This window comes from Amphibalanus amphitrite, unplaced genomic scaffold (genome assembly GCF_019059575.1).
Source record: "Amphibalanus amphitrite isolate SeventyFive unplaced genomic scaffold, NRLGWU_Aamphi_draft 000140F_arrow, whole genome shotgun sequence".
NCBI classification, from domain to species: domain Eukaryota; kingdom Metazoa; phylum Arthropoda; class Thecostraca; order Balanomorpha; family Balanidae; genus Amphibalanus; species Amphibalanus amphitrite.
Genome location: NW_024881635.1, coordinates 800,756 through 826,518, shown reverse-complemented (window position 1 = coordinate 826,518; position 25,763 = coordinate 800,756). Strand labels below are relative to the sequence as shown.

The window sequence follows — 25,763 nt, the reverse complement described above, 5'->3', positions numbered from 1 at the left end:
CCATAATAAATTATTATTCGTATAGCTAAAATGTCACCAAGCTATCCATATAAATTGACTTCACCCAAAATATCGGCAAGATTCTATTAAAATATAAATTCAAATATGGCGGCTTGGACTGCCGCGTGCGCTAGGCTCCGCCCATAGCTCCGCCCACATGCGTGACGTCATTCGTGTTAGTGGACACACGCGGAGATAGGGGACGACATGGGCCTGCATTTTAGGTGTACACTTTTGGAGTTACACCAAAAGTGGCATAATGTCCTGAGATCTTTATTGATAGCATCTTGGACACAAGAAAACCACAAAATCTTATGAAAGGCTTATGCTATTTTAGGTCAATGGTCAAAATAGCAAATGTAAATACCATTCGCTTAGCAGTAAACGAAGCGGAACACTTCAATATAAGCCAACAGCCGCCATAGCATATCACATACCTACCGTGACATAAAAATAAAATATTTCGACAACCACAACCAGTCCGTCACAATCACGTTAGAACACCTTCAGGATGAAACCTCTAATAACCTAAGATAAGTAGAATACGAGCTGAAATGCTCGACAAACAACTTGGATTGGAAATCCACATACTTAATAGTGTAAATACGCAGCTAAGCAAAACGCCAAAACAGTATACCGAACGGCGATGAACATAAAAACCATGGACGGAGATAAGGAACCAGACACTGGGCGCTGTCTCGTTAAGCACCAAACATATAAAATTATGCAAAAATACAGAATATATAGTATAAGACTAACAACTATTGGAACTTTGGTTACACAAGGTACGACATTATCAACACCACCGGCACCACCTTCGTGCTCCGACTGCACACGCGTCGTTGAACAGCCAGTGTTCCCCACATAGACAGTCTGTATATCTATGATTCCCCACCACCATTCCGGCGGCGACAGAACGCCTGTCTGTCAGCTCAGGCCGGATATTCCATCGTAACGATTACAGCGCATGGCGCCCTTCTGTCAAACAGGTGTAATTACGGCTGGCTCGGACAGAGCACCGAATCATTGATATCGGAGCCGGCAGGCGGCTCTGCTCGCTGCAGAAGCATGAAGTCATACTGCCCCTGCTTCGGCAGGTCGCCCTCAGGCCCCTTCAGTCCTTTCTCCCTGATGAAGGACCGCACGGTAGCTGGGTCCACGTGTGACATCTCCAGACGACAGCCCCAGGCCACCAGTGCCAGCGGCTGAAACATGCGTTCAGGGCTGGTCATTTATAACGCAGTGCCGTGAACGCTTTTCGAACAACATACGGCTAATGAAACATACGTACATCATAGCAGTACAGCTCAGGAAGATATGACAATTAATTGTTTCCTATGAATTGCCCGATACAGGCAGTGGATAAACCCTGCTCCACTTTCCTGTTTAGGTAGTCGAAAATTATCCCCGAATGTTAATCAAACTGTCCTCTCCGTAATCTGATAAAAATATAACTATCACCAAACGTTACCCAACTGGCCACTAAATTTCAGTCTTATCATCCCGCCACTATCGGCGGATTTCAGCACTGCCCAATCTATATTGCACTGATACCAGAACACCTGTTCCAGCACGATACTGGAACATCTGATCGCTAATTCACGCCGAACTAAATTAAACGAGTATAAGTTTACGTAAAACGTAAAAAAAGCCCACGTGAAAGGCAAGTATATCCAACTTTCACGACTAGCTTCTCCCTCCTATCATCGCATCATAATTTCAAAAGTGACTCTAACAACTGGGAACAATCAGCTTTGTAAGTGCGGCGAAAAGAAAAAAAACTGCACCGAGTCATTGGACCCCAAATTACAATTCCACTTATTCCCTTCGTTCCAGAAACTCACCCGGAGTAGCGAAAGCTTGGGGTACGGCGTAATGATGTGTTTTCGGATGCAGCCCCGCACAAGGCCCTTTAGCCTGTCGACCTCCCGGTAGTCGGCACACGGATGGTACAGCATTATCACAGAGCCGTGCTGAAAACGTGATTTGCTCCTCAGAAAAAGGTAGACAATACAATACAATACAAAAAGCTTACAGGCATGGCAAAAAAAAAAAACGTTTAATAGTACAGTATTGACACATATAATTTCAATTTGCACTCAAGCCCATATTCAACCATGACGATATTTTGGTTAAAATATTTACCTCGACGTTGTGAAGCCAACGCTGAGGCGGCAGATACTGGTATTCCCCAAATATCCCCCAAAGAGGACGGTGGTCTCCGCTGTAAAATGAATAAGAATTGTTTAAAAACAAATAAGAATTTTTTCACAGTAAAAAAAAAACATTCACTACAAAACACTTCGCAATTATCACGTAATCGATTCAGCCATTTCGGCACAAGAAACTGAATGAAACTTAAAAAAATGCAGATTATAAAGATACAGTCAAAACATGACCTTTTGTAAAACTTGGAAAGAGTTAGAAATAGAATAAAAGGGCCAGTTGAAAATTGTAAACGGCGTTGAAATAAATAATCAAAGGTACCTTCTTAGTACTTACAAAGTTGGAATAGTATCCTTGTACACCAGAGATTGGTTCATACAGTAGTGCTGAGGCTGTTGACAAAAAGAAACATGGGTTATTTATCTATAATACGGTGACGAAGTGCTAAAATGAGCAGCATGAGTGAATAGCGTGGAAAAATAACTGTCCGCTCACTATCTTTGAAAAATGTAAACTTAGGCTAAATGAACGAATTTTCGAACTGGAGAAGGAACGCTTCCGAAATATATTCATTCACTTTAGGTTATGATTAGATTTTCAAAATAGTGAGCTTACGATCATTTTTCTATGCTATGGGTTATTTATAACGAAATCATCACGATTGCAAATATGAGCGTTAAATAGTTCATCGCATCTGTTAAAATTGGTGCAAATACGAAATATTAGATGCTATATCTTAAATCTTCTGAGTCCTATTTTGTCGGAAGACAGGATTAGCTGATTGTCATATGCATGGACATGAAGCACCGTGAAGCACCATGAACAAAATGGGGTGGGAGACTTACATAGTAGTCATCTGGTAAATCGTCGCAATGTTGAACCGGTTCCACGACGTTCAGCCCCACCCTCCAGCGCTTGGACTTGGGCAGAAAGCACGTGTACTCGACGGCTGAGCCATTGTAGTCGACGCTCAGTCCCGTCTGGAACAGCGGCCGGACCTCATCAGCAATGCACGCTGAACGACGACGTGCCTTCATCCCCCCAATCAGCGGCGGTTTCCTTTACTGCAGCCACAGCAGCGGTCCGAGTGCGCAATTACGGCGCCCCCGCGTCCCGGGTCAAAGTGCGCGATTCCGGCGCCCCCTCCCCAGCGTCCCGGGTCATGTCGTCCGGTGACGAGCCCCGCTAAAGGTCGTCTCCGGCGGCCGACACGCTCGGTGCAGAGAGGAGTGACGGCGCGAAGGCCGCCGACCGGACGCCATTACACGGGCCGCCGACACCGGTCAGCCGGGGTGGGAGGTGACGTGACACGTATACGTGCGTCCGCGCAGTGAAGGACACATCATATATAGAATGTATGCTGAACGCCGCCACAGTCTGCCCCTGAGAGAAATATGAAAATCTTAACGCAATAAATAATACATGAAATGTTTTCTTATGAAACGTAGAACCTAAAAATAAAATCCAACATAGACAATGATATTCACAAAAAAATGAATTCAGGGAAATCAAGTTAGATAGTAACTTAAGAGAGTCAGTGGCGGCGGAACACCTTCAATTAAGGGGGGGGGGGACACTGCTGACTTTTGGTCCCATTCTTTCCATGCAACGCCTATAGGGCTAATGTTAAAATGCCAAAATCAAAGGGGGCACGGTGCCCCCCTCCCCGTTCCGCCGCCTATAAAGACAATGTACTCCTACTATCCCGATTTTTATATCCTGCCGGTGGAAACCTTCCCTCACTAGTCGCTTACCTTGCCGTCATCGCAGCCGTTGGAGGGCACGCCCATCCGGATGCCCTGCTTGCGATCAAACAGGTCCAGTCGGACGGCTTTGACACCAGACTCGAGCACCAGCAGTAGCAGGAGCGTCAGCAGCGGCGGCAGACGGACGGCCATCGTGGTGACGACGTGAGCGCGCCGGCCTACCGCACCCGACTTCACTCCGCGCCGTGCGACACCTCCGACCGGGGCGGACAGAGTGCCGGACCGGTCAGCTGCCGCTGGCGGGCTGCCCCGCTTTTATACTCGCTGGACAGAGTGCAGAGCAGAGCACGGGAGACTGCGCAGTGCGCACCTGTCGCAAACGGTGTTCGATCCTTAATAAAACAATCGCATCTGCCTTGCGTAAAATGGGAGCCAAATGGAAAGGGAAAGAGTAAAGCGTGGTTCACAGTCTGAATAGTAGTTTTGACTTCATCTGTGGTGCAATGATTCCATTTTCAATAAGATGTAGTTTTCCGGGTACTAAAATATACTCACTTGTAACAATTTGCTCATACTGTGTTAAAATGCTCGTTTACAATTTTACCTCAAAATCTAGTGGTCTGCAAACTGTAACAAATAAAACTCAACTGATACCAAAGATTGCTCACATAATAACATTTTCAACTCACTGGATATTATATATGTACGGCTCTCGCGAGATCAAGCGGTGGGTTTTGCTCTTTTACATTTCCTGTTATATCCCAGAAACTATTCGATCTACAATAAAGCCATTTTATACGATCATGGTAGCTTTGTGAACGAACAAGTCGATCGCATCTTCAACAGAGGTCTCACAACTTGTATATCTCGGATTTTTTCTAAAGATCACAAGAGGTCAGGTCGGTCACGTGACCTCACCATTATAAGTCAATGAGAAAAAATGGAAACTGTGATTTTGCCGCCGGGAATAATCTTAAACTATCTCAAGCACATAGAATCGTGATTTCATGCACTTCTTGTAAGGTCCAATGCTTCACATTTGCATTGTTGACCTTGCGTGACGTCATGTATGACGTCACCAGGGTCATAAATTTTCCGTCAATAACTCCCAATCAAATTGAGCTAAAGAGTCGGGACTCGGGAAAGCCCCCAATGGACCCGGGGAGACCTGCGGGATCGAATGATATGCAATATGACCTGCTTTGACGAACTTCGTGACCTGAGGGGCTCTGACCTGACCTGACCTTGACAGTGACCCGAGGGCCGAGGTCTAGGTCAGGTCACCCGAACAAAAAAGTATAACATTCGACGCGCCTTAGCGGTTCTGCTGCCATATTTAGCAAGTTTTTTTTTTAATTTTTAAAACCAAAAACCGAACTCCTTCCTCTTCCTCGGGCCACTTATCTGACTTCAGAGGTCACCGGTTGACCCGAGACCTTAACCCTCGCATGTGTAGGGGGGGGGTCGGATGGACCCCCCCCCCATGGTTTTTCGCGAATAACTCGCGTAAAAAGCGGCCGATCGCGACGAAACTTTCAGTACCCTCGCATTGATCAATTTTACACCTACCCTGAAAATTTCATGACCCTGACCCCAATGACCTTTGACCTGTGACCTCTTTTCCGAGACCATGTTTGGCCGGAATCGCGATTCCGCGTATGTCGGCTCGCATTAGCCGCGCGTTTGCAAGCTTTTCGTGGTTTCAAACGTTCAAACATGTGATTTGATGTTGCTCCCATGCATTAGGGTGGGTGTCAAGGTCACCTGAAGGTCAGGTCAGGTCATTGACCTTTGGTGACCTCGGTTCACTTTTTCGAGTTTTACATGTTTCTAGGCTAGTTTTTGGAGCTGAATTCGAATTTAGCAACCATTTGAACATTTACGAAGTAGTTTTGGTGACTTCGTAACATGTTACGAAGCTGTCAGAGGCGGTTGACACGTAATACTAATACCCGTCACGACGCCTACTGGTTGACCTGACCTGACCTGACCCGACCTGGTCTAAATGCTTAAAGACATCATCTGTGATCAAAACTAACACGATATTCGTGATCAGCACCCCGAAAAACCCCTTAGCAGCCACACTTTACGACTTTCTAACAGGTCCCGATTTTCCCGACCTTGGGTCATTGACCTGACCTGGAAGGTCAACCAATGACCTAGGACCTTAAAATTGGGTATCATCGGCTTCCTCTCGTCACGGGCAACATGCTCGTTTTTTCCGCGAAGCTCTAGCTCGATCAGGGGCCAAACGGCAAGGGGGGGGGTCCAACCGACCCCCCCCCTACACATTAGAAGCTGGAAAACGCCGCACACATGCGAGGGTTAAAACCCCGTACCAATCGCTGCGTCTCGTAACGGCGCACGCGCTCGTTTTTTCCCGCGAGGCTCTGGCTTCATTAGAGGCGAAACGGTGAGGGGTCGTACCAAGTACCAACCCCCTCCCTCTCGGTCAGACATGTGCATGGATCCGAGTGGTGGATCTATGATCTCAGTGGATGTCAAGGCAAATTGCAGGTTCGGATCTATGATCCCACCGAATCCAGCGTGAAAATGTGTCCTGGATCTATGATCTCACAGGATCTGACGATAAAACAAGAACATGGATCTATGATCTGAGTGGATCCCAGCATGCACAACATTTGAAACCGGGTTTCCAAGTGTTTCTATGTCAATGAAAGCCATAAAACTATGGATTATGACGTGTTGTCACATAAAATCACTAAATAAGAACGTTTGTGAGTTGCAACGAGTGCTCTTTTGGAATTGCTGTGTTGACCAAAAATAAATGAGGATCTATAATCCCACTGGATCTCAAGCAAAAATACTAGACTCGGATCAATGATCCCTACGGATCTCTCGATAAATTAAAAGAGCAGGATCTATGATCCCGACGGATCCGAGATCAGGATCCGTGGGATCAGATCCCAGATCCATTTTCTCGGATCCATGCACATGTCTGCTCTCGGTATCAACAAAACCAATGATAGGTCCAGCGAGTTAACCCTATTCCTGGCGGGCTCCGCCGGGACAAGAAACTGGCGGGGGGGGGGCGATTCGGCCCCCCCTTCAGATCTCAAAAACTACACATCGCAGCGACAAACGGTAAACGGCATCGGATACGCACGGTCAAGATCTACAATTTTTACTAAGGTCATTTTCAGGTCAGGTCAAAGATGACGTCACAGGGGTCGAAAAAGTCAAAATGGCGGCGCTAGATATGGAGAGAGTTTTTCTCGAATAACTTTCGAATTAGTCAAGATAGGAACAAACTAAGGGCATCATCGTGATCCTCTCGTCAATCCGCATCGAATGATATATATGTTGACCTCGAAAGGTCAAGGTCAAAGGTTGACCTCAGGTCACGTGACCTCGAGGTCATCATGTATATCATTCGATGCGTCTTGACGAGCTGAACACAATGAGACCATCCACGCGTCTGTATCTTGTTCCTGTACGGAGTTATTGGCCAAAAACCTTTGGTGACCTTTGATGACGTCACATGACTTCACAGCTGCCCAACAGCAAAACACACCTCAAGGTAGTGAAGGTTGATGGTATATGAAGTCATGTATGGTATATGGGGCCATTCCGACCCGTTTTAGTGGTAAAAACAGGGAGTTGATTTTTCCCCCATTGACTTATAATGGGGAGGTCGCGAAACTGACCTGACCTTAGGTCACCGATATCAAAATTCCGAGATATACAAATTGCACATACTGGTACCCTAACTAAAGCCTGAAGAGAAGAAATTGATCGGTCAAAAACCCTAGCTCTGGCGTGATTGCAAACTTTTCTGAGGTAGGGTCACCAAACCGCCTCTGGTGACCTGACCTGAGGTCAGATCAACTCAAAATTTTCAGACATGTTGCGTAGAAGCCTTTTAGGAAAAGTCAGAAAATTTGAGCTTCCTAGCTCAACGCGTTTGGGAGAAATAACCAAAAAACCTCAGGGGGGGGGGGCTCCTGAGGCCCCCCCCCCCGCCAGGAATAGGGTTAAATCTGTCGGAAAATTCAAGCTAATTCATTCAATTTTCGGTCAGAATCAAGTTGATAAAACGAGTGAGTTTTGGCAGGATTGACGATCGGTGCAAGCCTACATACAGCCTTGGGCGCGAATTCGTGGACTCCTCCCATATACATACTAGATTTGGCTACGAGTCGCTCAGACTCGACCGTTCTACCCGGAGTCGGAGTTGGAGTCGCCAAAACGGAGTCGATGTGGCTCAAAGTCATGCTTTGAGCCACACCGACACCTGTTTGCTTCACGCTATCACGTTCGTTGACCTTTCAAAATCATATTTTGATGACGCATGGGCCCATACCCCTTTTTGGACGAGTTTTCACTGGAAAAAAAAAATGCAGAATATACAGCATCTGTGTTAGAACCTGCTTTTAGTTTTGCATATTCTTTGAAAGCTATATTTGCAATGCAAGGTCAAGAAATGCAGTCATTTCAGGCATGATAGAAATATCTCTGGACTCTGACGACTGACAGGAGCCTTTCTTTCATTATATTGACTTAAAAAGCAATGTCCTGAGTCAGGGTTACAGTCAGAGTCAGAGTTTATTTTTGAAGTCAGTCAGAGTTAGAGTCATAAAAAATTTGTTGACTTAACAGCCCTGCTGATACACGATACGTATGTAAAAAACTTTGAGATACATGTTTGCACATCCAGTCACTTTTATCAATTGCTGTTGAGTACAAAATGTTCAAAACAGTTATTCAAAGTAGCTGTGACAAGCATGAACACTTCTTAGGATTTAATCTTCATAATTGGCTATCCGACCTTAACATTACAATTTAGTTGAGATAGCCAAGATGCAGTAGAAATTGAGAAAATATGAGTAGTGACATTCATTGGACTCTCATGTCTCAACTGCTTAGTTTTCAAGAAAATCAATTCCCTTCCTTACAATGTGGGCCTTCGCCCTACCTACCTAGGCCTATCTCTTTGACATGAGAGTTGGTCTAAGTGAGCAGTGAGGTCAACAAATCTTAGGTTTCTAACCAACTGCTCTCCAAATAATGAGCCCTACAATGCAATTGTATCACCTACCTAGCTAATGCACTTGCAGAGCCAATGTGGCTGTTTGCGGTAAAACAAAACACATTTCTGATCCCATAATTTCTATTTTAACATCTTTTATACAAAAAAAGTTCATTTCAAGGTCAACATAAGGCACTATAAAACATATACCTACTGTGCAGGTAACAAACAGTTGTTTTTCTCTCAGAAATATTTGTAGGCAGCCAGCAAACAGCTGTTTTTCTAAACATTTGTTTGCCATTCAAAAACATCTCCCCTCAAAACTCATCCAAGCTCCTCCCATTCTTTTATTAACCCGCGCCCCAGTGGCGGTCTCAGCCAACTTCGCCCTAGTGAGGGGGGGCATATGTTACCACCCACCTCTAACTCAAAAACTAAGAGGGCTAGAAAGACGCGGTAAAAAGCAGCCGATAGCTCTCAATGCGTACGTTTGAAAGTATTTCGGTCATTTTTCACCTTAGAGCAATATTGGGGTCACCAGAGGTCATCAAAGGTCAAAATTTGCCGATTGTCATTATATTTTTCAGAAAACATGCCGCTATCTCAGGAACTACGGTAGCTAGAAAAACGCATGAAAGAGCAATCGATAGCTTTTGAACTCTGCTTTTGACAAAGTCATTATCAATATTGACCTCAGGTCAACGGTTTAGCCTCCAGAGGGCAAAAACTCCAAAAATAGCTGTTTTTACGAAAAGTGTTTTTCGACAATAACTTTCGACTACAAAAAGCCACGACATTTCTATTGCCAGAATCGTGTTCCTCTCGCCGAGACGCGTCGAATGAGCTATACTTTGACCTTGAAAGGTCAACTTGAAAATTTGACCTCAGGTCAAGGTCATGACCTGACCGGAAAAGGTCATGTTGCATATCAGTCGATGCGTCTTAACGAGACAAACACAATGAGACCATCCCCAGCGTTCTATCTCTTTCCAATCGCGAGTTATTGGCAAAAAACTGTTTGTAGCCTCAAATGACCTCGGATGACCTTTGTAGAGGCTATCAGCAAAAATGACACCTTGGTCATCACGAGTGGACTAAATCATTGTGATTCTGAAATATTTGGACTGTTCCTATGCGTACACACGGATCTAGAGGCATTTTCATTTTTCTCCATTGACTTGTAATGGAAAGGTCACGCCACTGACCTGACCTTAGGTCACGGATATAAAAAATCCGAGATATACAAATTGTAGGCGCCCATAACAGCATGCAATCCACGAAGTTTAAAACCTTTCTGACAAACACTGCAGGCTGGACATGATTGCAAACTTTATTTTAGGCTTGGTCAGTTAACTTGACCTGGTGACCTGACCTGACATGACCTGGGGTCAAAAATTTCACACATTGTCCAAAATTGATGTACCAAAAGCTACCCCAAGCGGCGCGGCGCTACGCGCCGCGGTTTTTTATTCACACGCGAAAAACGCGACAGGGTGGTAACATATGCCCCCCCCCCCCACTGGGGCGAAGGTTAAATACCTATGGAAACAGACTCTAGCAATTCACTTTCACTGAATCCAGGGACATGTTACGTTACACCAAAGGAGTATAGGCTGAGCTACACTATGTGTGACCGTCCAGGAAATTACGTGCGTGATCTGCAGATCCGTGATTGCGAGACTCCCTTGACATTGGTTTTTTGCGTTTTTCCAGAATTTCCGTGAATTATTGTATGCTAACGTAATAACAACTAATAAATGCTTACGCAAGAAATGCTTTAGTTTGCTACCTTTTATAATATTCTATTGATAATTAGTTTATTTTGCTAATAAAACATCAAAAACACATTAAAATTAAAGAAACAATTATTAATTACATCACTTGGATTCATACGGTGCGCCACCAAGTGCGCCAACAACTATCTCATATCACGCAATCTCACAGTTTCTGCAAAAAAGTTCGTAACTCTGAACTTTACATCGGTACGGAACATCCTGACCGTCCTGACTATCCGGCATTTCCTGTACTGAACGTCCGGGATTTCCTTGACTGAATCTGCGTGACCCCAGTGTAGCCGACCCTGTGTATTTCCTATCAGCTGAACTTGACCGGCGTACCGATTTTCTGCAAAACCCGCAAACACGCAGATCACGGACGTAGGATCCCGCATAGTGTAGCTAGACCTTATTGGCCTGCTGCGGCTATTTTTTGTCAAGACACTTAACAGGCGATAAAAAAGCCCGCTTTAGGCTGGCAATTAATATACGATTCCAGTAGGCGGAACTATGGTCAAGCGTGCCCATATTTGGGAACGCATTTTCGTTCCCATGTTTGGGAACGATAAACCCAAATATGGGAACGCCATGTAGGCATTGTTTAAAACAAGAAGAAGAAACGTTAAATGACGTCCAAAAAATATAAAACGATCGTGAACCGCCTGATATTTGTCTCAATATTGTTGGGAAAGAGTTTGATATTGTAAGGCCCATCGTATCTTCAAATCGTTCCTCTTTTTCTAAAGCAGTCCACCACCCGGGCCGCGTGCCCAAATTTGGGAACGCTCTCGTACACTGGCGCTGCAAGCGTTCCTTATTATAGGAACGGCGTACCCAAAATTGGGAACGATTTCACCGACGCCTTTCACGGACTCTTTTCATTAACAAGCATCACGTCCAACGCCGTAAGTTATTGTTAACGCAACTATCATAAGATGACCTTTCCGGCAAGACCGCCGCATGTTTCGCCGGGTCTTGCGCTCTTATTCCCGTCGATCCCGCAGCGGGCACGCCCCCCTCTGCAGGATTACGTAGGTAATTCACAACGCTAAGCGATATTCAACAAGGTCTTCCATGCCTATATCCACCGTCCGCGCCGAGGGTGCAGGCATGTAAAGCACCTGTCTGTTTAACACTGATAGTTGACGAGCACAAGTAAATATCCAAAAATGGGAACGCTGAAATGTTTCACTCTCAAAACACCTAGTCCCAATAAAAATCTACTTTTTTCCTTTCTTAATGAGTGTAAGTGGCAAAAAGCCTGGTAGGATGGGCACGAGAAATGATCAAAATCAGCATGAAAATTATAAATAAGCCACACAGGGCGTCCTGTATAAAAGAAATTCCCCCAAAACGATCGTGCTTAAAAATACCGAAGGCAAAAACCACGCTCATGACGCTCCTTAAAAGCAGCGCCAAACAGCTAGCATCCAAATAAAATATGTCTTTCAGGGTTGATAAAATACAGCTGAATAATTTTCAACCACTTAGACTGATTTTACAACAGTAGTTCGGTAAATTCACTCACGTTTCACACAGTCGTCCACCCCGACACCAAAAGTCAACAATTTTACCTCGGGACCGTCCGCGTGTTTGCTTGCGTATGCCAGCATCTGGGGTCGCTAGTATGAAACTTCATGACCAGGCGAAAATTGGTACTTGACCTCAAACTAAAAAAATGCTTCATTTTCCTTAAAATTGCATGTTAAATGTCGTATAACCCATATTTCCACCATTCTGTCATTAAAAAAAATCACTAAAAATATCATTCCACGGTCAATTTCCTTGTTCAACGGTCAGATTAAAGATAACTTTATGGAGATTTAGTAGATACTTAAATTAGCATGCACTTTTTTGAGACGTGATGCACTTTTGAGTTTTCGTGGACGAATGGCCGTAAAATTGCCTTCCGTTCTCATAAATGGGAACGCCCGTTCCCATATTTGGGAACTCCGTTCCCAAAAAAGGGAACGTTCCTATATTTGGGTACTCATGACCATAGTTCCGCCTGCTGATTCAGATTGATAAGCATGACTTTCTCTTTAAAATATTCTTTAAGAAACATTCCCCTCCACCTCTCTAAAAAAAGATATATGTGACCATACTATGTGACTATACCATACTATGTGAATGTAACGGAAGTTAGCAGGGATTCAGCAGGGGTTCAGCAGGGATTCAGCAGGGATCGACGGCCCCTACGATTTCGCTGAATTTTGGTGGAGAGGTGCAGAATGGTGTCCTCTATCGAAAATCCTAGTGCCAAAATGCGGGGAATCCATCAGGGGGGCCACAAATCCCAAAAAACAGTATGCCTTCAGGGCACAATCGACGAACTTTGAAAACCCTACTTCTAGCCGTCAAAACCAAGATTACTTTACTACTCAGGTTGGTTCACTAGGGAAATAAAGGCGCCGTAGCTACGTCACGGATTTGGTAGCAATCTGGTAGCAATTTTTGCAGACATCAATGGCGCACGTGTTGTTTGATCGTCGCCAATACTATTTTACTGCACTATTTTGTTATTTAACTGCAATGTATTGTACATTACATTTGAAAATTAAAATAAAGAAATATTCGTAACCCAGCAAGTCAGTTATTCTTTGAGGCAGCACTCTGTCAGTATCGGGCCTTCAGAATGTGTCATTTGAATTGATAGACTTCCCCACATTTTCTACTCTTGTGGAAAACTTTCTTAGTCATCAAAAATGTATGCACATATGAATAATTAGAGCTTCATTTTCAAAGTTTTATAGAAATAAGATTTCACATTACATTATCATAAGGCTACCTGTCCATTTCGTCCAACCAATTAAATATTCATCCAGCAGAAGGCAGGTACTTCTGAGAAGGTACTGATATCTCTTATCTACACCAAATATTTCAGGAAAATGACTGAGAATGAGACTGAGAATGAAAATGAGAATGAAAATGAGACTGAGAAGCTATTAAAACTTCAGCGTATGAAAGGGATGTTATGGCTTATGCACATTGAAAAACATCAGATAATGCTTTTGAACCATCTCATTCACCAGCACACATCAATCCGGCTCCTGGCTTCTGTCAAGGAAACATTCCGAAATAATGCATTATTTTATTTCATTGACCACCTTGCAAAAGACAAACAGCAAACACATCACCACCAAAAACAAAAATAGTCAACAGGTAGGTACCAGCTGATCTAGCCGTGCTGTGTCATGTGCCTTTGAAAAACTTGAGCGGTCAGGGTTGAATAACCACCCCAAACTTAGCCATTCATGCATGAACAAGTGCAAATTCTGGTCGAGCATTTAATTAAAAATGAAACTAACAGCATTGTAGGTTACAATTATAAAAAAGACAATTACAAAAAACAGCAGAGCTTACTCTACAAGGCATAACCATTAATTTTATAACTGATATCCAAATTCGCATCTCCGAAATTTAACCCACCTACCAGCCACCTGCACATTTCTGCGCACATGTGCTGCGCAATGTGCACAGTCACTACACATTACACAATAATGAGAATTGAAATAGTTTTTAACAATCAAGCAAGTCAGGACTGGTATGCAGATTCACAAGTTCTCTCAACATCTTCAATTACCAACAATCAAGAGCACCTTGTGATCTCAGTAACTCCGCAGATCCATCTTGTTTTCCATTTTCAGTTTTCAATTGAATTATAAGTTCCATCTGGGAGACATATGTTGCATCATTATGTTTAAACAATTATTATGCTTGAACTTTTGGTTTTTCATGTGAACTTCACTTCAAAAGTTGATTCAATTTTATAATTTGTATAATGCTACGATCACGGCGCAACAAATCACAGATAACTTGAAAATAACCAAGCAAAAGCCACATTCTTCAGCAAACTATGAGAGCTATCTGATCCATGCTGCGTTGAAATAATTGAAAATCGCCAAAATCAGCCAAAATATGACAATTAAATTAATATAAACTTCACAAAACTCTTATTTGTGTGACAATGCGCAACAAAAAGGGTGAGACTAAATGCTTACTTCGAAATCTAAGCTGTGTTGCGGGATTGGCGGTTATGTGCGGCGTGTATGCCGCATGATAAGTAAGCGGCGACCACTAAATTAAAGACTGAAACGCTCTGACCTGTTTTCAATGAATAACATTGCATACCAAAAATGCCAATCGCTCTCGTCATAAGATATTTAGATTTAAATAACTAAGTTATCTGCATCATTATTTTGAACCAAATTAATGCTTTCAACTTAGTACTCACTCATTCCTTCCTTCGTTGGCTCCAAACAGTCTTTCGATTGTCTGGAAATCGTATGCCAAATCCCGCACCTCAGTATACGACTGGTGCATATAAAGGCCGATGTAAGAATTTCAATAGGCTCTCACATGCGATTTCCTGGCTACCCAAAAAGTTTCAGTCACGCTATCAAAACATGGTATGTCAGCCCTGTCACCAGCTTGTAGTGCCCCTGACCGCCACCGACTCCCTTCCCTCCTTAAAAGCCTAGTTTCCCTCCATCATCTCTACTAGATTTAGGTGATGCTCCGACAAATTCACAAACAAGACCGAACTTGTTCGGAGTTCGGACTGTGAGTTAACCCTCGCCCTTTAGGGGGGGGGGGGTCGAACGGACTCCCCTCGGTTTTTCGGAAATAACTCGCGTAAAAAGCGGCCGGTCACGACGTAAATTTTAGTACCCTCGCGTTGATCAATTTTACACCTACCCTGAAAATTTCATGACCCTGACGCAAATAACCTTTGACCTGTGACCTACTTTTCGAGACCATGTTTGGCCGGAACCGCGATTCAGCGTATGTCGGCTCGCATTAGCAGCGCGTTTGCAGTCTTTTCGTGGTTTCAAGCGTTCAAACATGTGATATGATGTTGCCCCCATGCATTAGGGTGGGTGTAAAGGTCACCTGAAGGTCAGGTCAGTTCATTGACCTTTGGTGACCTCGGTTCACTTTTTCGAGTTTGACATGTTTCTAGGCCAGTTTTTTCTAGCTGAATTCGAATTAAGCAATCACATGAACGTTTACAAAGTAGTTTTGGTGCCTTCGTAACATGTTACGAGGCTGTCAGAGGCGGTTGACACCTACTACAAATACCCGGCAGGACCTCTACTAACCGGTTGACCTGACCTGACCTAACCCGACCTGGCCTAAATGAATGAAGACATCATCTGTGATCAAAACTAGCATGATATTCGTGATCAGCACCCCGAAAAACCCCATATCAGCCACACTACGACGTTCTAACAGGTCCCAATTTTCCCGCCTTTTGGGTCATTGACCTGACCTGGAAGGTAAACCGATGACCTAGGACCTTAACCCTCGCCGGACCTATTGGTTTTCTACATACGCGCCGGCCGAGGGGGGGGGCGGGTACGACCCCCCCCTCGCCGTTTCGCCCCTGGTGGAGCTAGCGCGTCGCGGAAAAAACGAGCGTGTGCGCCGTTACGAGACGCAGAGATTGGTACCCGATTTTAAGGTCCTAGGTCAACCGGTGACCTCTGAGGTCAGGTCAAGTGCCCCAAGGTACGGTTCAGTTTTTGGTGAATAACTTCGCAAAAAACGGCCGCAGAGCGCCGATTTTGGCAGCATCGTGTTCGCCTCGCTCAGGCGCGTCGAATGGTATACTTTTTGTCCGGGTCAGGTCAACTTGGGGTGTTGACCTCAGGTCAAGGTCAGGTCAGCACCCCCAGGTCACGAAGTTGGTCGAAAGAGGTCATGTCGCATATCATTCGATTCGGCAGGCCTTCCTGAGTCCATTGGTGCCTTCCCCGACTCGCTAGCTCAATTTGATCAAGAGTTATTGACGAAAAACTAATTTGACCTTGATGACGTCATAAATGACGTCACGCAAGGTCAACATTGCAAAAGTGACGCATCTAACCTTGCAAGGAGTGCATCAAATCACGATTCTGTGTGCTTGAGATAGTTGGAGATCGTTCCCGGCGCCAGAATAGCAGTTTTCATTTTTCCCCATTGACTTATAATGGTGAGGTCACGAAAATGACCTGACCTCATATGACCTTTAGGAAAAATCCGAGATATACAAGTTGTGGGACTCACAATGGATACTAGATCCTGCAAGTTTCATTTCCCTGTGACATCTCCTCTGGCAGTGAGGGCGTTGCGAAGTTGCGACATCTGAACACCGTGCAGAGGTTCACTTATGACGTCATAGGTCAGTGACCTGACCTGACCCAAAAATGCGGTTGGTGTCAAAAGATGCGGCTTGGATCAAAGGTCAGGTATGCCAAGTTTCAGCTCTCTATCGCCAGCGTGTTCGGAGCTATCGCGAAAAAACCCTATGGGGGGGGCGGCACCCGCCCCCCCCCTCGGCCGGCGAGGGTTAAAATTGGGTATCATCGGCTTCCTCTCGTCACGGGCAACACGCTCGTTTTTTCCGCGAAGCTCTAGCTTGATCAGGAGCGAAACGGCAAGGGGTTATACCTTATACGCTCGCGGATGGAAAAACACAAATACGGGCGAGGGTCATGTTGAAAGTATTAATTTGGTTCAAAACAATGATGTAGATAAGTTAGTTATTTAAATCTAAATATCCTATGACGAGAGCGATGGACATTTTTGGTATGCAGTGTTATCCATTGAAAACAGGTCAAAGCTACTGAGTTTTTAATTTAGTGGTCGCCGCTTACTAATCATGCGGCATACACGCCGCACATAACCGCCAATGCCGCAACGCAGCTTAGATTTCGAAGTAAGCATTTAGTCTCACCCAACAAAAATGCGAGGGAATATGGTAGTAATCTGGTAGCAATTTTGAAGGATTTCCCCTGTCGCTGATAAAAAAACACTTGAAACAAATTTTTTAACGCAGAGGAAATCCTTCATTATAAGTTGCAGGGACCATTTGATTGGCCCATTTCAGATAAATATAGGCCGAATGTTTCGATTTCAACCCCATTTATCGTAATGAGAAGAATCCATTGGCTTAGTGGTACGTCTTTTGAACACATGCAGGCCTTAGATTTCTCCTTAGCCCGCCTGAAACACACCATGCTTTGCATGCATTTCTATGGGTGAAGGAAAATTCATGCGCCGTGATGACGTCACGGTAAAGGAATTCTGAAGCTCGTGAACGGGGGCTGGTCAAAACAGCTAAAAATGCACGTCATTCGAAAGAGGACAAAATTTTACGTACAACGGTACCAAATTTAGGGGGCTAGCGCCCCCCTGAACCGAACAAAACAGCTTCAAATATATGGGCCCGGGAGTATGCCCTCGGGGCATAAATAAACGTTTTCAACAATTTCAGGCCTATAACATCGACAAAATCCAGCAATATGCACATCATTGGAAAGAGCGTAATTTCCCAAACAAGTAACCCAAGTAACATTTTTCGATGGGGCCCACCTGGGGCCCACAGGACCCAATGAAATTTGGGGCCCAATGGGGCGGCCCCTACGATTTTCTTCAAAATTGGCACAGACACTCTCCTGGGCCCCCTCTTCAATCTGGCTGAAGAAACCTACCGGGGGATCCAAAGGAAGGGGCCCAAAGAGGGCCCCAAAGAGGCCCTTTCTAAGTATTGCCCCTAATTTCGCGACCAACCCCGGCAATATGCACATCATTACAAAGAGCGTAATTTCCCAAACAAAAAACCCAAGTAACATTTTTCGATGGGGCCCACCTGGGGCCCACAGGACCCAATTGAAATTTGGGGCCCAATGGGGCGGCCCCTACGATTTTCTTCAAAATTGGCACAGACACTCTCCTGGGCCCCCTCTTTAATCCGGCTGAAGAAACCTACCGGGGAATCCAAAGGAAGGGGCCCAAAGAGGGCCCCAAAGAGGCCCTTTCTAAGTATTGCCCCTAATTTCGCGACCAACCCCGGCAATATGCACATCATTGGAAAGAGCGTAATTTCCCAAACAAAAAACCCAAGTAACATTTTTCGATGGGGCCCACCTGGGGCCCACAGGACCCAATTGAAATTTGGGGCCCAATGGGGCGGCCCCTACGATTTTCTTCAAAATTGGCACAGACACTCTCCTGGGCCCCCTCTTCAATCTGGCTGAAGAAACCTACCGAGGAATCCAAAGGAAGGGGCCCAAAGAGGGCCCCAAAGAGGCCCTTTCTAAGTATTGCCCCTAATTTCGAGACCAACCCCGGCAATATGCACATCATTGGAAAGAGCGTAATTTCCCAAACAAAAAACCCAAGTAACATTTTTCGATGGGGCCCACCTGGGGCCCACAGGACCTAATTGAAATTTGGGGCCCAATGGGGCGGCCCCTACGATTTTCTTCAAAATTGGCACAGACACTCTCCTGGGCCCCCTCTTCAATCTGGCTGAAGAAACCTACCGGGAATCCAAAGGAAGGGGCCCAAAGAGGGCCCCAAAGAGGACCTTTCTAAGTATTGCCCCTAATTTCGCGACCAACCCCGGCAATATGCACATCATTGGAAAGAGCGTAATTTCCCAAACAAAAAACCCAAGTAACATTTTTCGATGGGGCCCACCTGGGGCCCACAGGACCCAATTGAAATTTGGGGCCCAATGGGGCGGCCCCTACGATTTTCTTCAAAATTGGCACAGACACTCTCCTGGGCCCCCTCTTTAATCTGGCTGAAGAAACCTACCGGGGAATCCAAAGGAAGGGGCCCAAAGAGGGCCCCAAAGAGGCCCTTTCTAAGTATTGCCCCTAATTTCGCGACCAACCCCGGCAATATGCACATCATTGGAAAGGGCGTAATTTCCCAAACAAAAAACCCAAGTAACATTTTTCGATGGGGCCCACCTGGGGCCCACAGGACCCAATTGAAATTTGGGGCCCAATGGGGCGGCCCCTACGATTTTCTTCAAAATTGGCAAAGACACTCTCCTGGGCCCCCTCTTTAATCTGGCTGAAGAAACCTACCGGGGAATCCAAAGGAAGGGGCCCAAAGAGGGCCCCAAAGAGGCCCTTTCTAAGTATTGCCCCTAATTTCGCGACCAACCCCGGCAATATGCACATCATTGGAAAGAGCGTAATTTCCCAAACAAAAAACCCAAGTAACATTTTTCGATGGGGCCCACCTGGGGCCCACAGGACCCAATTGAAATTTGGGGCCCAATGGGGCGGCCCCTACGATTTTCTTCAAAATTGGCACAGACACTCTCCTGGGCCCCCTCTTCAATCTGGCTGAAGAAACCTACCGGGGAATCCAAAGGAAGGGGCCCAAAGAGGGCCCCAAAGAGGCCCTTTCTAAGTATTGCCCCTAATTTCGCGACCAACCCCGGCAATATGCACATCATTGGAAAGAGCGTAATTTCCCAAACAAAAAACCCAAGTAACATTTTTCGATGGGGCCCACCTGGGGCCCACCGGACCCAATTGAAATTTGGGGCCCAATGGGGCGGCCCCTACGATTTTCTTCAAAATTGGCACAGACACTCTCCTGGGCCCCCTCTTTAATCCGGCTGAAGAAACCTACCGGGGAATCCAAAGGAAGGGGCCCAAAGAGGGCCCCAAAGAGGCCCTTTCTAAGTATTGCCCCTAATTTCGCGACCAACCCCGGCAATATGCACATCATTGGAAAGAGCGTAATTTCCCAAACAAAAAACCCAAGTAACATTTTTCGATGGGGCCCACCTGGGGCCCACAGGACCCAATTGAAATTTGGGGCCCAATGGGGCGGCCCCTACGATTTTCTTCAAAATTGGCACAGACACTCTCCTGGGCCTCCTCTTTAATCCGGCTGAAGAAACCTACCGGGGAATCCAAAGGAAGGGGCCCAAAGAGGGCCCCAAAGAGGCCCTTTCTAAGTATTGCCCCTAATTTCGCGACCAACCCCGGCAATATGCACATCATTGGAAAGAGCGTAATTTCCCAAACAAAAAACCCAAGTAACATTTTTCGATGGGGCCCACCTGGGGCCCACAGGACCCAATTGAAATTTGGGGCCCAATGGGGCGGCCCCTACGATTTTCTTCAAAATTGGCACAGACACTCTCCTCGGCCCCCTCTTCAATCTGGCTGAAGAAACCTACCGGGGAATCCAAAGGAAGGGGCCCAAAGAGGGCCCCAAAGAGGCCCTTTCTAAGTATTGCCCCTAATTTCGCGACCAACCCCGGCAATATGCACATTATTGGAAAGAGCGTAATTTCCCAAACAAAAAACCCAAGTAACATTTTTCGATGGGGCCCATCTGGGGCCCACAGGACCCAATTGAAATTTGGGGCCCAATGGGGCGGCCCCTACGATTTTCTTCAAAATTGGCACAGACACTCTCCTGGGCCCCCTCTTCAATCTGGCTGAAGAAACCTACCGGGGAATCCAAAGGAAGGGGCCCAAAGAGGGCCCCAAAGAGGCCCTTTCTAAGTATTGCCCCTAATTTCGCAACCAACCCCGGCAATATGCACATCATTGGAAAGAGCGTAATTTCCAAAACAAAAAATCCAAGTAACATTTTTCGATGGGGCCCACCTGGGGCCCACCGGACCCAATTGAAATTTGGGGCCCAATGGGGCGGCCCCTACGATTTTCTTCAAAATTGGCACAGACACTCTCCTGGGCCCTCTCTTTAATCCGGCTGAAGAAACCTACCGGGGAATCCAAAGGAAGGGGCCCAAAGAGGGCCCCAAAGAGGCCCTTTCTAAGTATTGCCCCTAATTTCGCGACCAACCCCGGCAATATGCACATCATTGGAAAGAGCGTAATTTCCCAAACAAAAAACCCAAGTAACATTTTTCGATGGGGCCCACATGGGGCCCACAGGACCCAATTGAAATTTGGGGCCCAATGGGGCGGCCCCTACGATTTTCTTCAAAATTGGCACAGAGACTCTCCTGGGCCCCCTCTTTAATCCGGCTGAAGAAACCTACCGGGGAATCCAAAGGAAGGGGCCCAAAGAGGGCCCCAAAGAGGCCCTTTCTAAGTATTGCCCCTAATTTCGCGACCAACCCCGGTAATATGCACATCATTGGAAAGAGCGTAATTTCCCAAACAAAAAACCCAAGTAACATTTTTCGATGGGGCCCACCTGGGGCCCACAGGACCCAATTGAAATTTGGGGCCCAATGGGGCGGCCCCTACGATTTTCTTCAAAATTGGCACAGACACTCTCCTGGGCCCCCTCTTCAATCTGGCTGAAGAAACCTACCGGGGAATCCAAAGGAAGGGGCCCAAAGAGGGCCCCAAAGAGGCCCTTTCTAAGTATTGCCCCTAATTTCGCGACCAACCCCGGCAATATGCACATCATTGGAAAGAGCGTAATTTCCCAAACAAAAAACCCAAGTAACATTTTTCGATGGGGCCCACCTGGGGCCCACAGGACCCAATTGAAATTTGGGGCCCAATGGGGCGGCCCCTACGATTTTCTTCAAAATTGGCACAGACACTCTCCTGGGCCCCCTCTTCAATCTGGCTGAAGAAACCTACCGAGGAATCCAAAGGAAGGGGCCCAAAGAGGGCCCCAAAGAGGCCCTTTCTAAGTATTGCCCCTAATTTCGAGACCAACTCCGGCAATATGCACATCATTGGAAAGAGCGTAATTTCCCAAACAAAAAACCCAAGTAACATTTTTCGATGGGGCCCACCTGGGGCCCACAGGACCCAATTGAAATTTGGGGCCCAATGGGGCGGCCCCTACGATTTTCTTCAAAATTGGCACAGACACTCTCCTCGGCCCCCTCTTCAATCTGGCTGAAGAAACCTACCGGGGAATCCAAAGGAAGGGGCCCAAAGAGGGCCCCAAAGAGACCCTTTCTAAGTATTGCCCCTCTTTGGGGCCCTCTTTGGGCCCCTTCCTTTGGATTTCCCGGTAGGTTTCTTCAGCCAGATTAAAGAGGGGGCCCAGGAGAGTGTCTGTGCCAATTTTGAAGAAAATCGTAGGGGCCGCCCCATTGGGCCCCAAATTTCAATTGGGTCCTGTGGGCCCCAGGTGGGCCCCATCGAAAAATGTTACTTAGGTTTTTTGTTTGGGAAATTACGCTCTTTCCAATGATGTGCATATTGCCGGGGTTGGTCGCGAAATTAGGGGCAATACTTAGAAAGGGCCTCTTTGGGGCCCTCTTTGGGCCCCTTCCTTTGGATTCCCCGGTAGGTTTCTTCAGCCAGATTAAAGAGGGGGCCCAGGAGAGTGTCTGTGCCAATTTTGAAGAAAATCGTAGGGGCCGCCCTATTAGGCCCCAAATTTCAATTGGGTCCTGTGGGCCCCAGGTGGGCCCCATCGAAAAATGTTACTTGGGTTTTTTGTTTGGGAAATTACGCTCTTTCCAATGATGTGCATATTGCCGGGGTTGGTCGCGAAATTAGGGGCAATACTTAGAAAGGGCCTCTTTGGGGCCCTCTTTGGGCCCCTTCCTTTGGATTCCCCGGTAGGTTTCTTCAGCCGGATTAAAGAGGGGGCCCAGGAGAGTGTCTGTGCCAATTTTGAAGAAAATCGTAGGGGCCGCCCCATTGGGCCCCAAATTTCAATTGGGTCCTGTGGGCCCCAGGTGGGCCCTATCGAAAAATGTTACTTGGGTTTTTTGTTTGGGAAATTACGCTCTTTCCAATGATGTGCATATTGCCGGGGTTGGTTGCGAAATTAGGGGCAATACTTAGAAAGGGCCTCTTTGGGGCCCTCTTTGGGCCCCTTCCTTTGGATGCCCCTGTAGGTTTCTTCAGCCAGATTGAAGAGGGGGCCCAGGAGAGTGTCTGTGCCAATTTTGAAGAAAATCGTAGGGGCCGCCCCATTGGGCCCCAAATTTCAATTGGGTCCTGTGGGCCCCAGGTGGGCCCCATCGAAAAATGTTACTTGGGTTTTTTGTTTGGGAAATTACGCTCTTTCCAATGATGTGCATATTGCCGGGGTTGGTCGCGAAATTAGGGGCAATACTTAGAAAGGGCCTCTTTGGGGCCCTCTTTGGGCCCCTTCCTTTGGATTCCCCGGTAGGTTTCTTCAGCCAGATTGAAGAGGGGGCCCAGGAGAGTGTCTGTGCCAATTTTGAAGAAAATCGTAGGGGCCGCCTTATTGGGCCCCAAATTTCAATTGGGTCCTGTGGGCCCCAGGTGGGCCCCATCGAAAAATGTTACTTGGGTTTTTTGTTTGGGAAATTACGCTCTTTCCAATGATGTGCATATTGCCGGGGTTGGTCGCGAAATTAGGGGCAATACTTAGAAAGGGCCTCTTTGGGGCCCTCTTTGGGCCCCTTCCTTTGGATTCCCCGGTAGGTTTCTTCAGCCAGATTGAAGAGGGGGCCCAGGAGAGTGTCTGTGCCAATTTTGAAGAAAATCGTAGGGGCCGCCCCATTGGGCCCCAAATTTCAATTGGGTCCTGTGGGCCCCAGGGGGGCCCCATCGAAAAATGTTACTTGAGTTTTTTGTTTGGGAAATTACGCTCTTTCCAATGATGTGCATATTGCCGGGGTTGGTCGCGAAATTAGGGGCAATACTTAGAAAGGGCCTCTTTGGGGCCCTCTTTGGGCCCCTTCCTTTGGATTCCCCGGTAGGTTTCTTCAGCCAGATTAAAGAGGGGGCCCAGGAGAGTGTCTGTGCCAATTTTGAAGAAAATCGTAGGGGCCGCCCCATTGTGCCCCAAATTTCAATTGGGTCCTGTGGGCCCCAGGTGGGCCCCATCGAAAAATGTTACTTGGGTTTTTTGTTTGGGAAATTACGCTCTTTCCAATGATGCGCATATTGCCGGGGTTGGTCGCGAAATTAGGGGCAATACTTAGAAAGGGCCTCTTTGGGGCCCTCTTTGGGCCCCTTCCTTTGGATTCCCCGGTAGGTTTCTTCAGCCAGATTGAAGAGGGGGCCCAGGAGAGTGTCTGTGCCAATTTTGAAGAAAATCGTAGGGGCCGCCCCATTGGGCCCCAAATTTCAATTGGGTCCTGTGGGCCCCAGGTGGGCCCCATCGAAAAATGTTACTTGGGTTTTTTGTTTGGGAAATTACGCTCTTGCCAATGATGTGCATATTGCTGGATTTAGTCGATGTTATAGGCCTGAAATTGTTGAAAACGTTTATTTATGCCCCGAGGGCATACTCCCGGGCCCATATATTTGAAGCTGTTTTGTTCGGTTCAGGGGGGCGCTAGCCCCCTAAATTTGGTACCGTTGTACGTAAAATTTTGTCCTCTTTCGAATGACGTGCATTTTTAGCTGTTTTGACGGCTAGAAGTAGGGTTTTCAAAGTTCGTCGATTGTGCCCTGAGGGCATACTGTTTTTTGGGATTTGTGGCCCCCCTGATGGATTCCCCGCATTTTGGCACTAGGATTTTCGATAGAGGACACCATTCTGCACCTCTCCACCAAAATTCAGCGAAATCGTAGGGGCCGTCGATCCCTGCTGAATCCCTGCTGAACCCCTGCTGAATCCCTGCTAACTTCCGTTACATTACTATGTGACCATACTACAATTTTTAATTTGAATTGAGCCGGTATGACAAGCATGACGCAACGGTGACATTTGAGTCGCAGAGGACGTTGCGCTTGTAATGCACTATCAATTAAAATGGCAATTTTGAACCAAAAACTAAACCCTCAAACGACAATCCTTCTATTCGTAGAAGGATACTTACTAGTGTATGTAGTCTTTCTCGTCTTTCTCAGCAGCAGAATTTCTATCTTAACTGAAACCGTGTCCGGACAAAATTTCGTCTGACATTTTTTCGTCGGACAGTTTTTTTCGTCCGCAGATATTCGTCCGACTTTTTCTCGTCTCGCATTTTTTCGTCTGTACATTTTTTCGACCCCCACCGGACACGATTTGGTAGCCGAGGTCTGTGACGTCAGCCGGGCGTGAAGTTTTCCCTTCACCATAGGCTTCACACACAAACTGGCCGAAGTTCATGCCAGGATAGCCCGGCTTGAAAGTGCAAAAATGATTAAATTTTGCCCTCAATAGATTCATTGCTTCATTTTATAACTAAAAACGTCCGTTATTAGGCCTCAATGAAGGTAAAAAGTACTCAAAATCGAAGTTCAAGAAGATGCTGTCCGAGCACAATCTGGTAACATCACGTGACCTCTTTTAAGCAGAATGTATATAATTCAAGGATGTTATTACACGATTGCTGCCTAAAACATCATAAATAATACGCTTGTAATATTTATTGCTTCTGTTTAAGTCATAACATTGCAAAACGCAAAGTTTATCATGGCAGTCACGTGACCAAAGGTATAGCAGGGGTTGGGACAAGCACTCAAAGGATTTCAA

General features: G+C 46.2%; 1 protein-coding gene across 4 annotated transcripts; it reads right to left on the bottom strand.

Moving 5' to 3' along the window:
- Window positions 1-310: 310 nt before the first annotated feature.
- LOC122382486 lies at window positions 311-25,263 on the bottom strand. Of its 4 annotated transcripts, none has more exons than XM_043367867.1 (7): window positions 25,126-25,263; window positions 3,921-4,242; window positions 3,012-3,146; window positions 2,503-2,558; window positions 2,146-2,224; window positions 1,845-1,973; window positions 311-1,205 (listed from the first exon to the last, which is right to left on the bottom strand). In XM_043367867.1, the coding sequence occupies exons 2-7, from the start codon at window positions 4,062-4,064 to the stop codon at window positions 996-998; spliced, it is 753 nt and encodes a 250-aa protein (XP_043223802.1). In that variant the 5' UTR covers window positions 4,065-4,242; window positions 25,126-25,263; the 3' UTR covers window positions 311-995. The 4 variants fall into 4 exon arrangements, with proteins under 4 accessions (XP_043223802.1, XP_043223804.1, XP_043223803.1 ...); XM_043367869.1 differs by lacking the exon at window positions 25,126-25,263 and adding an exon at window positions 12,212-12,431; XM_043367868.1 differs by lacking the exon at window positions 25,126-25,263 and adding an exon at window positions 9,077-9,167.
- Between the last annotated feature and the right edge of the window lie 500 nt (window positions 25,264-25,763).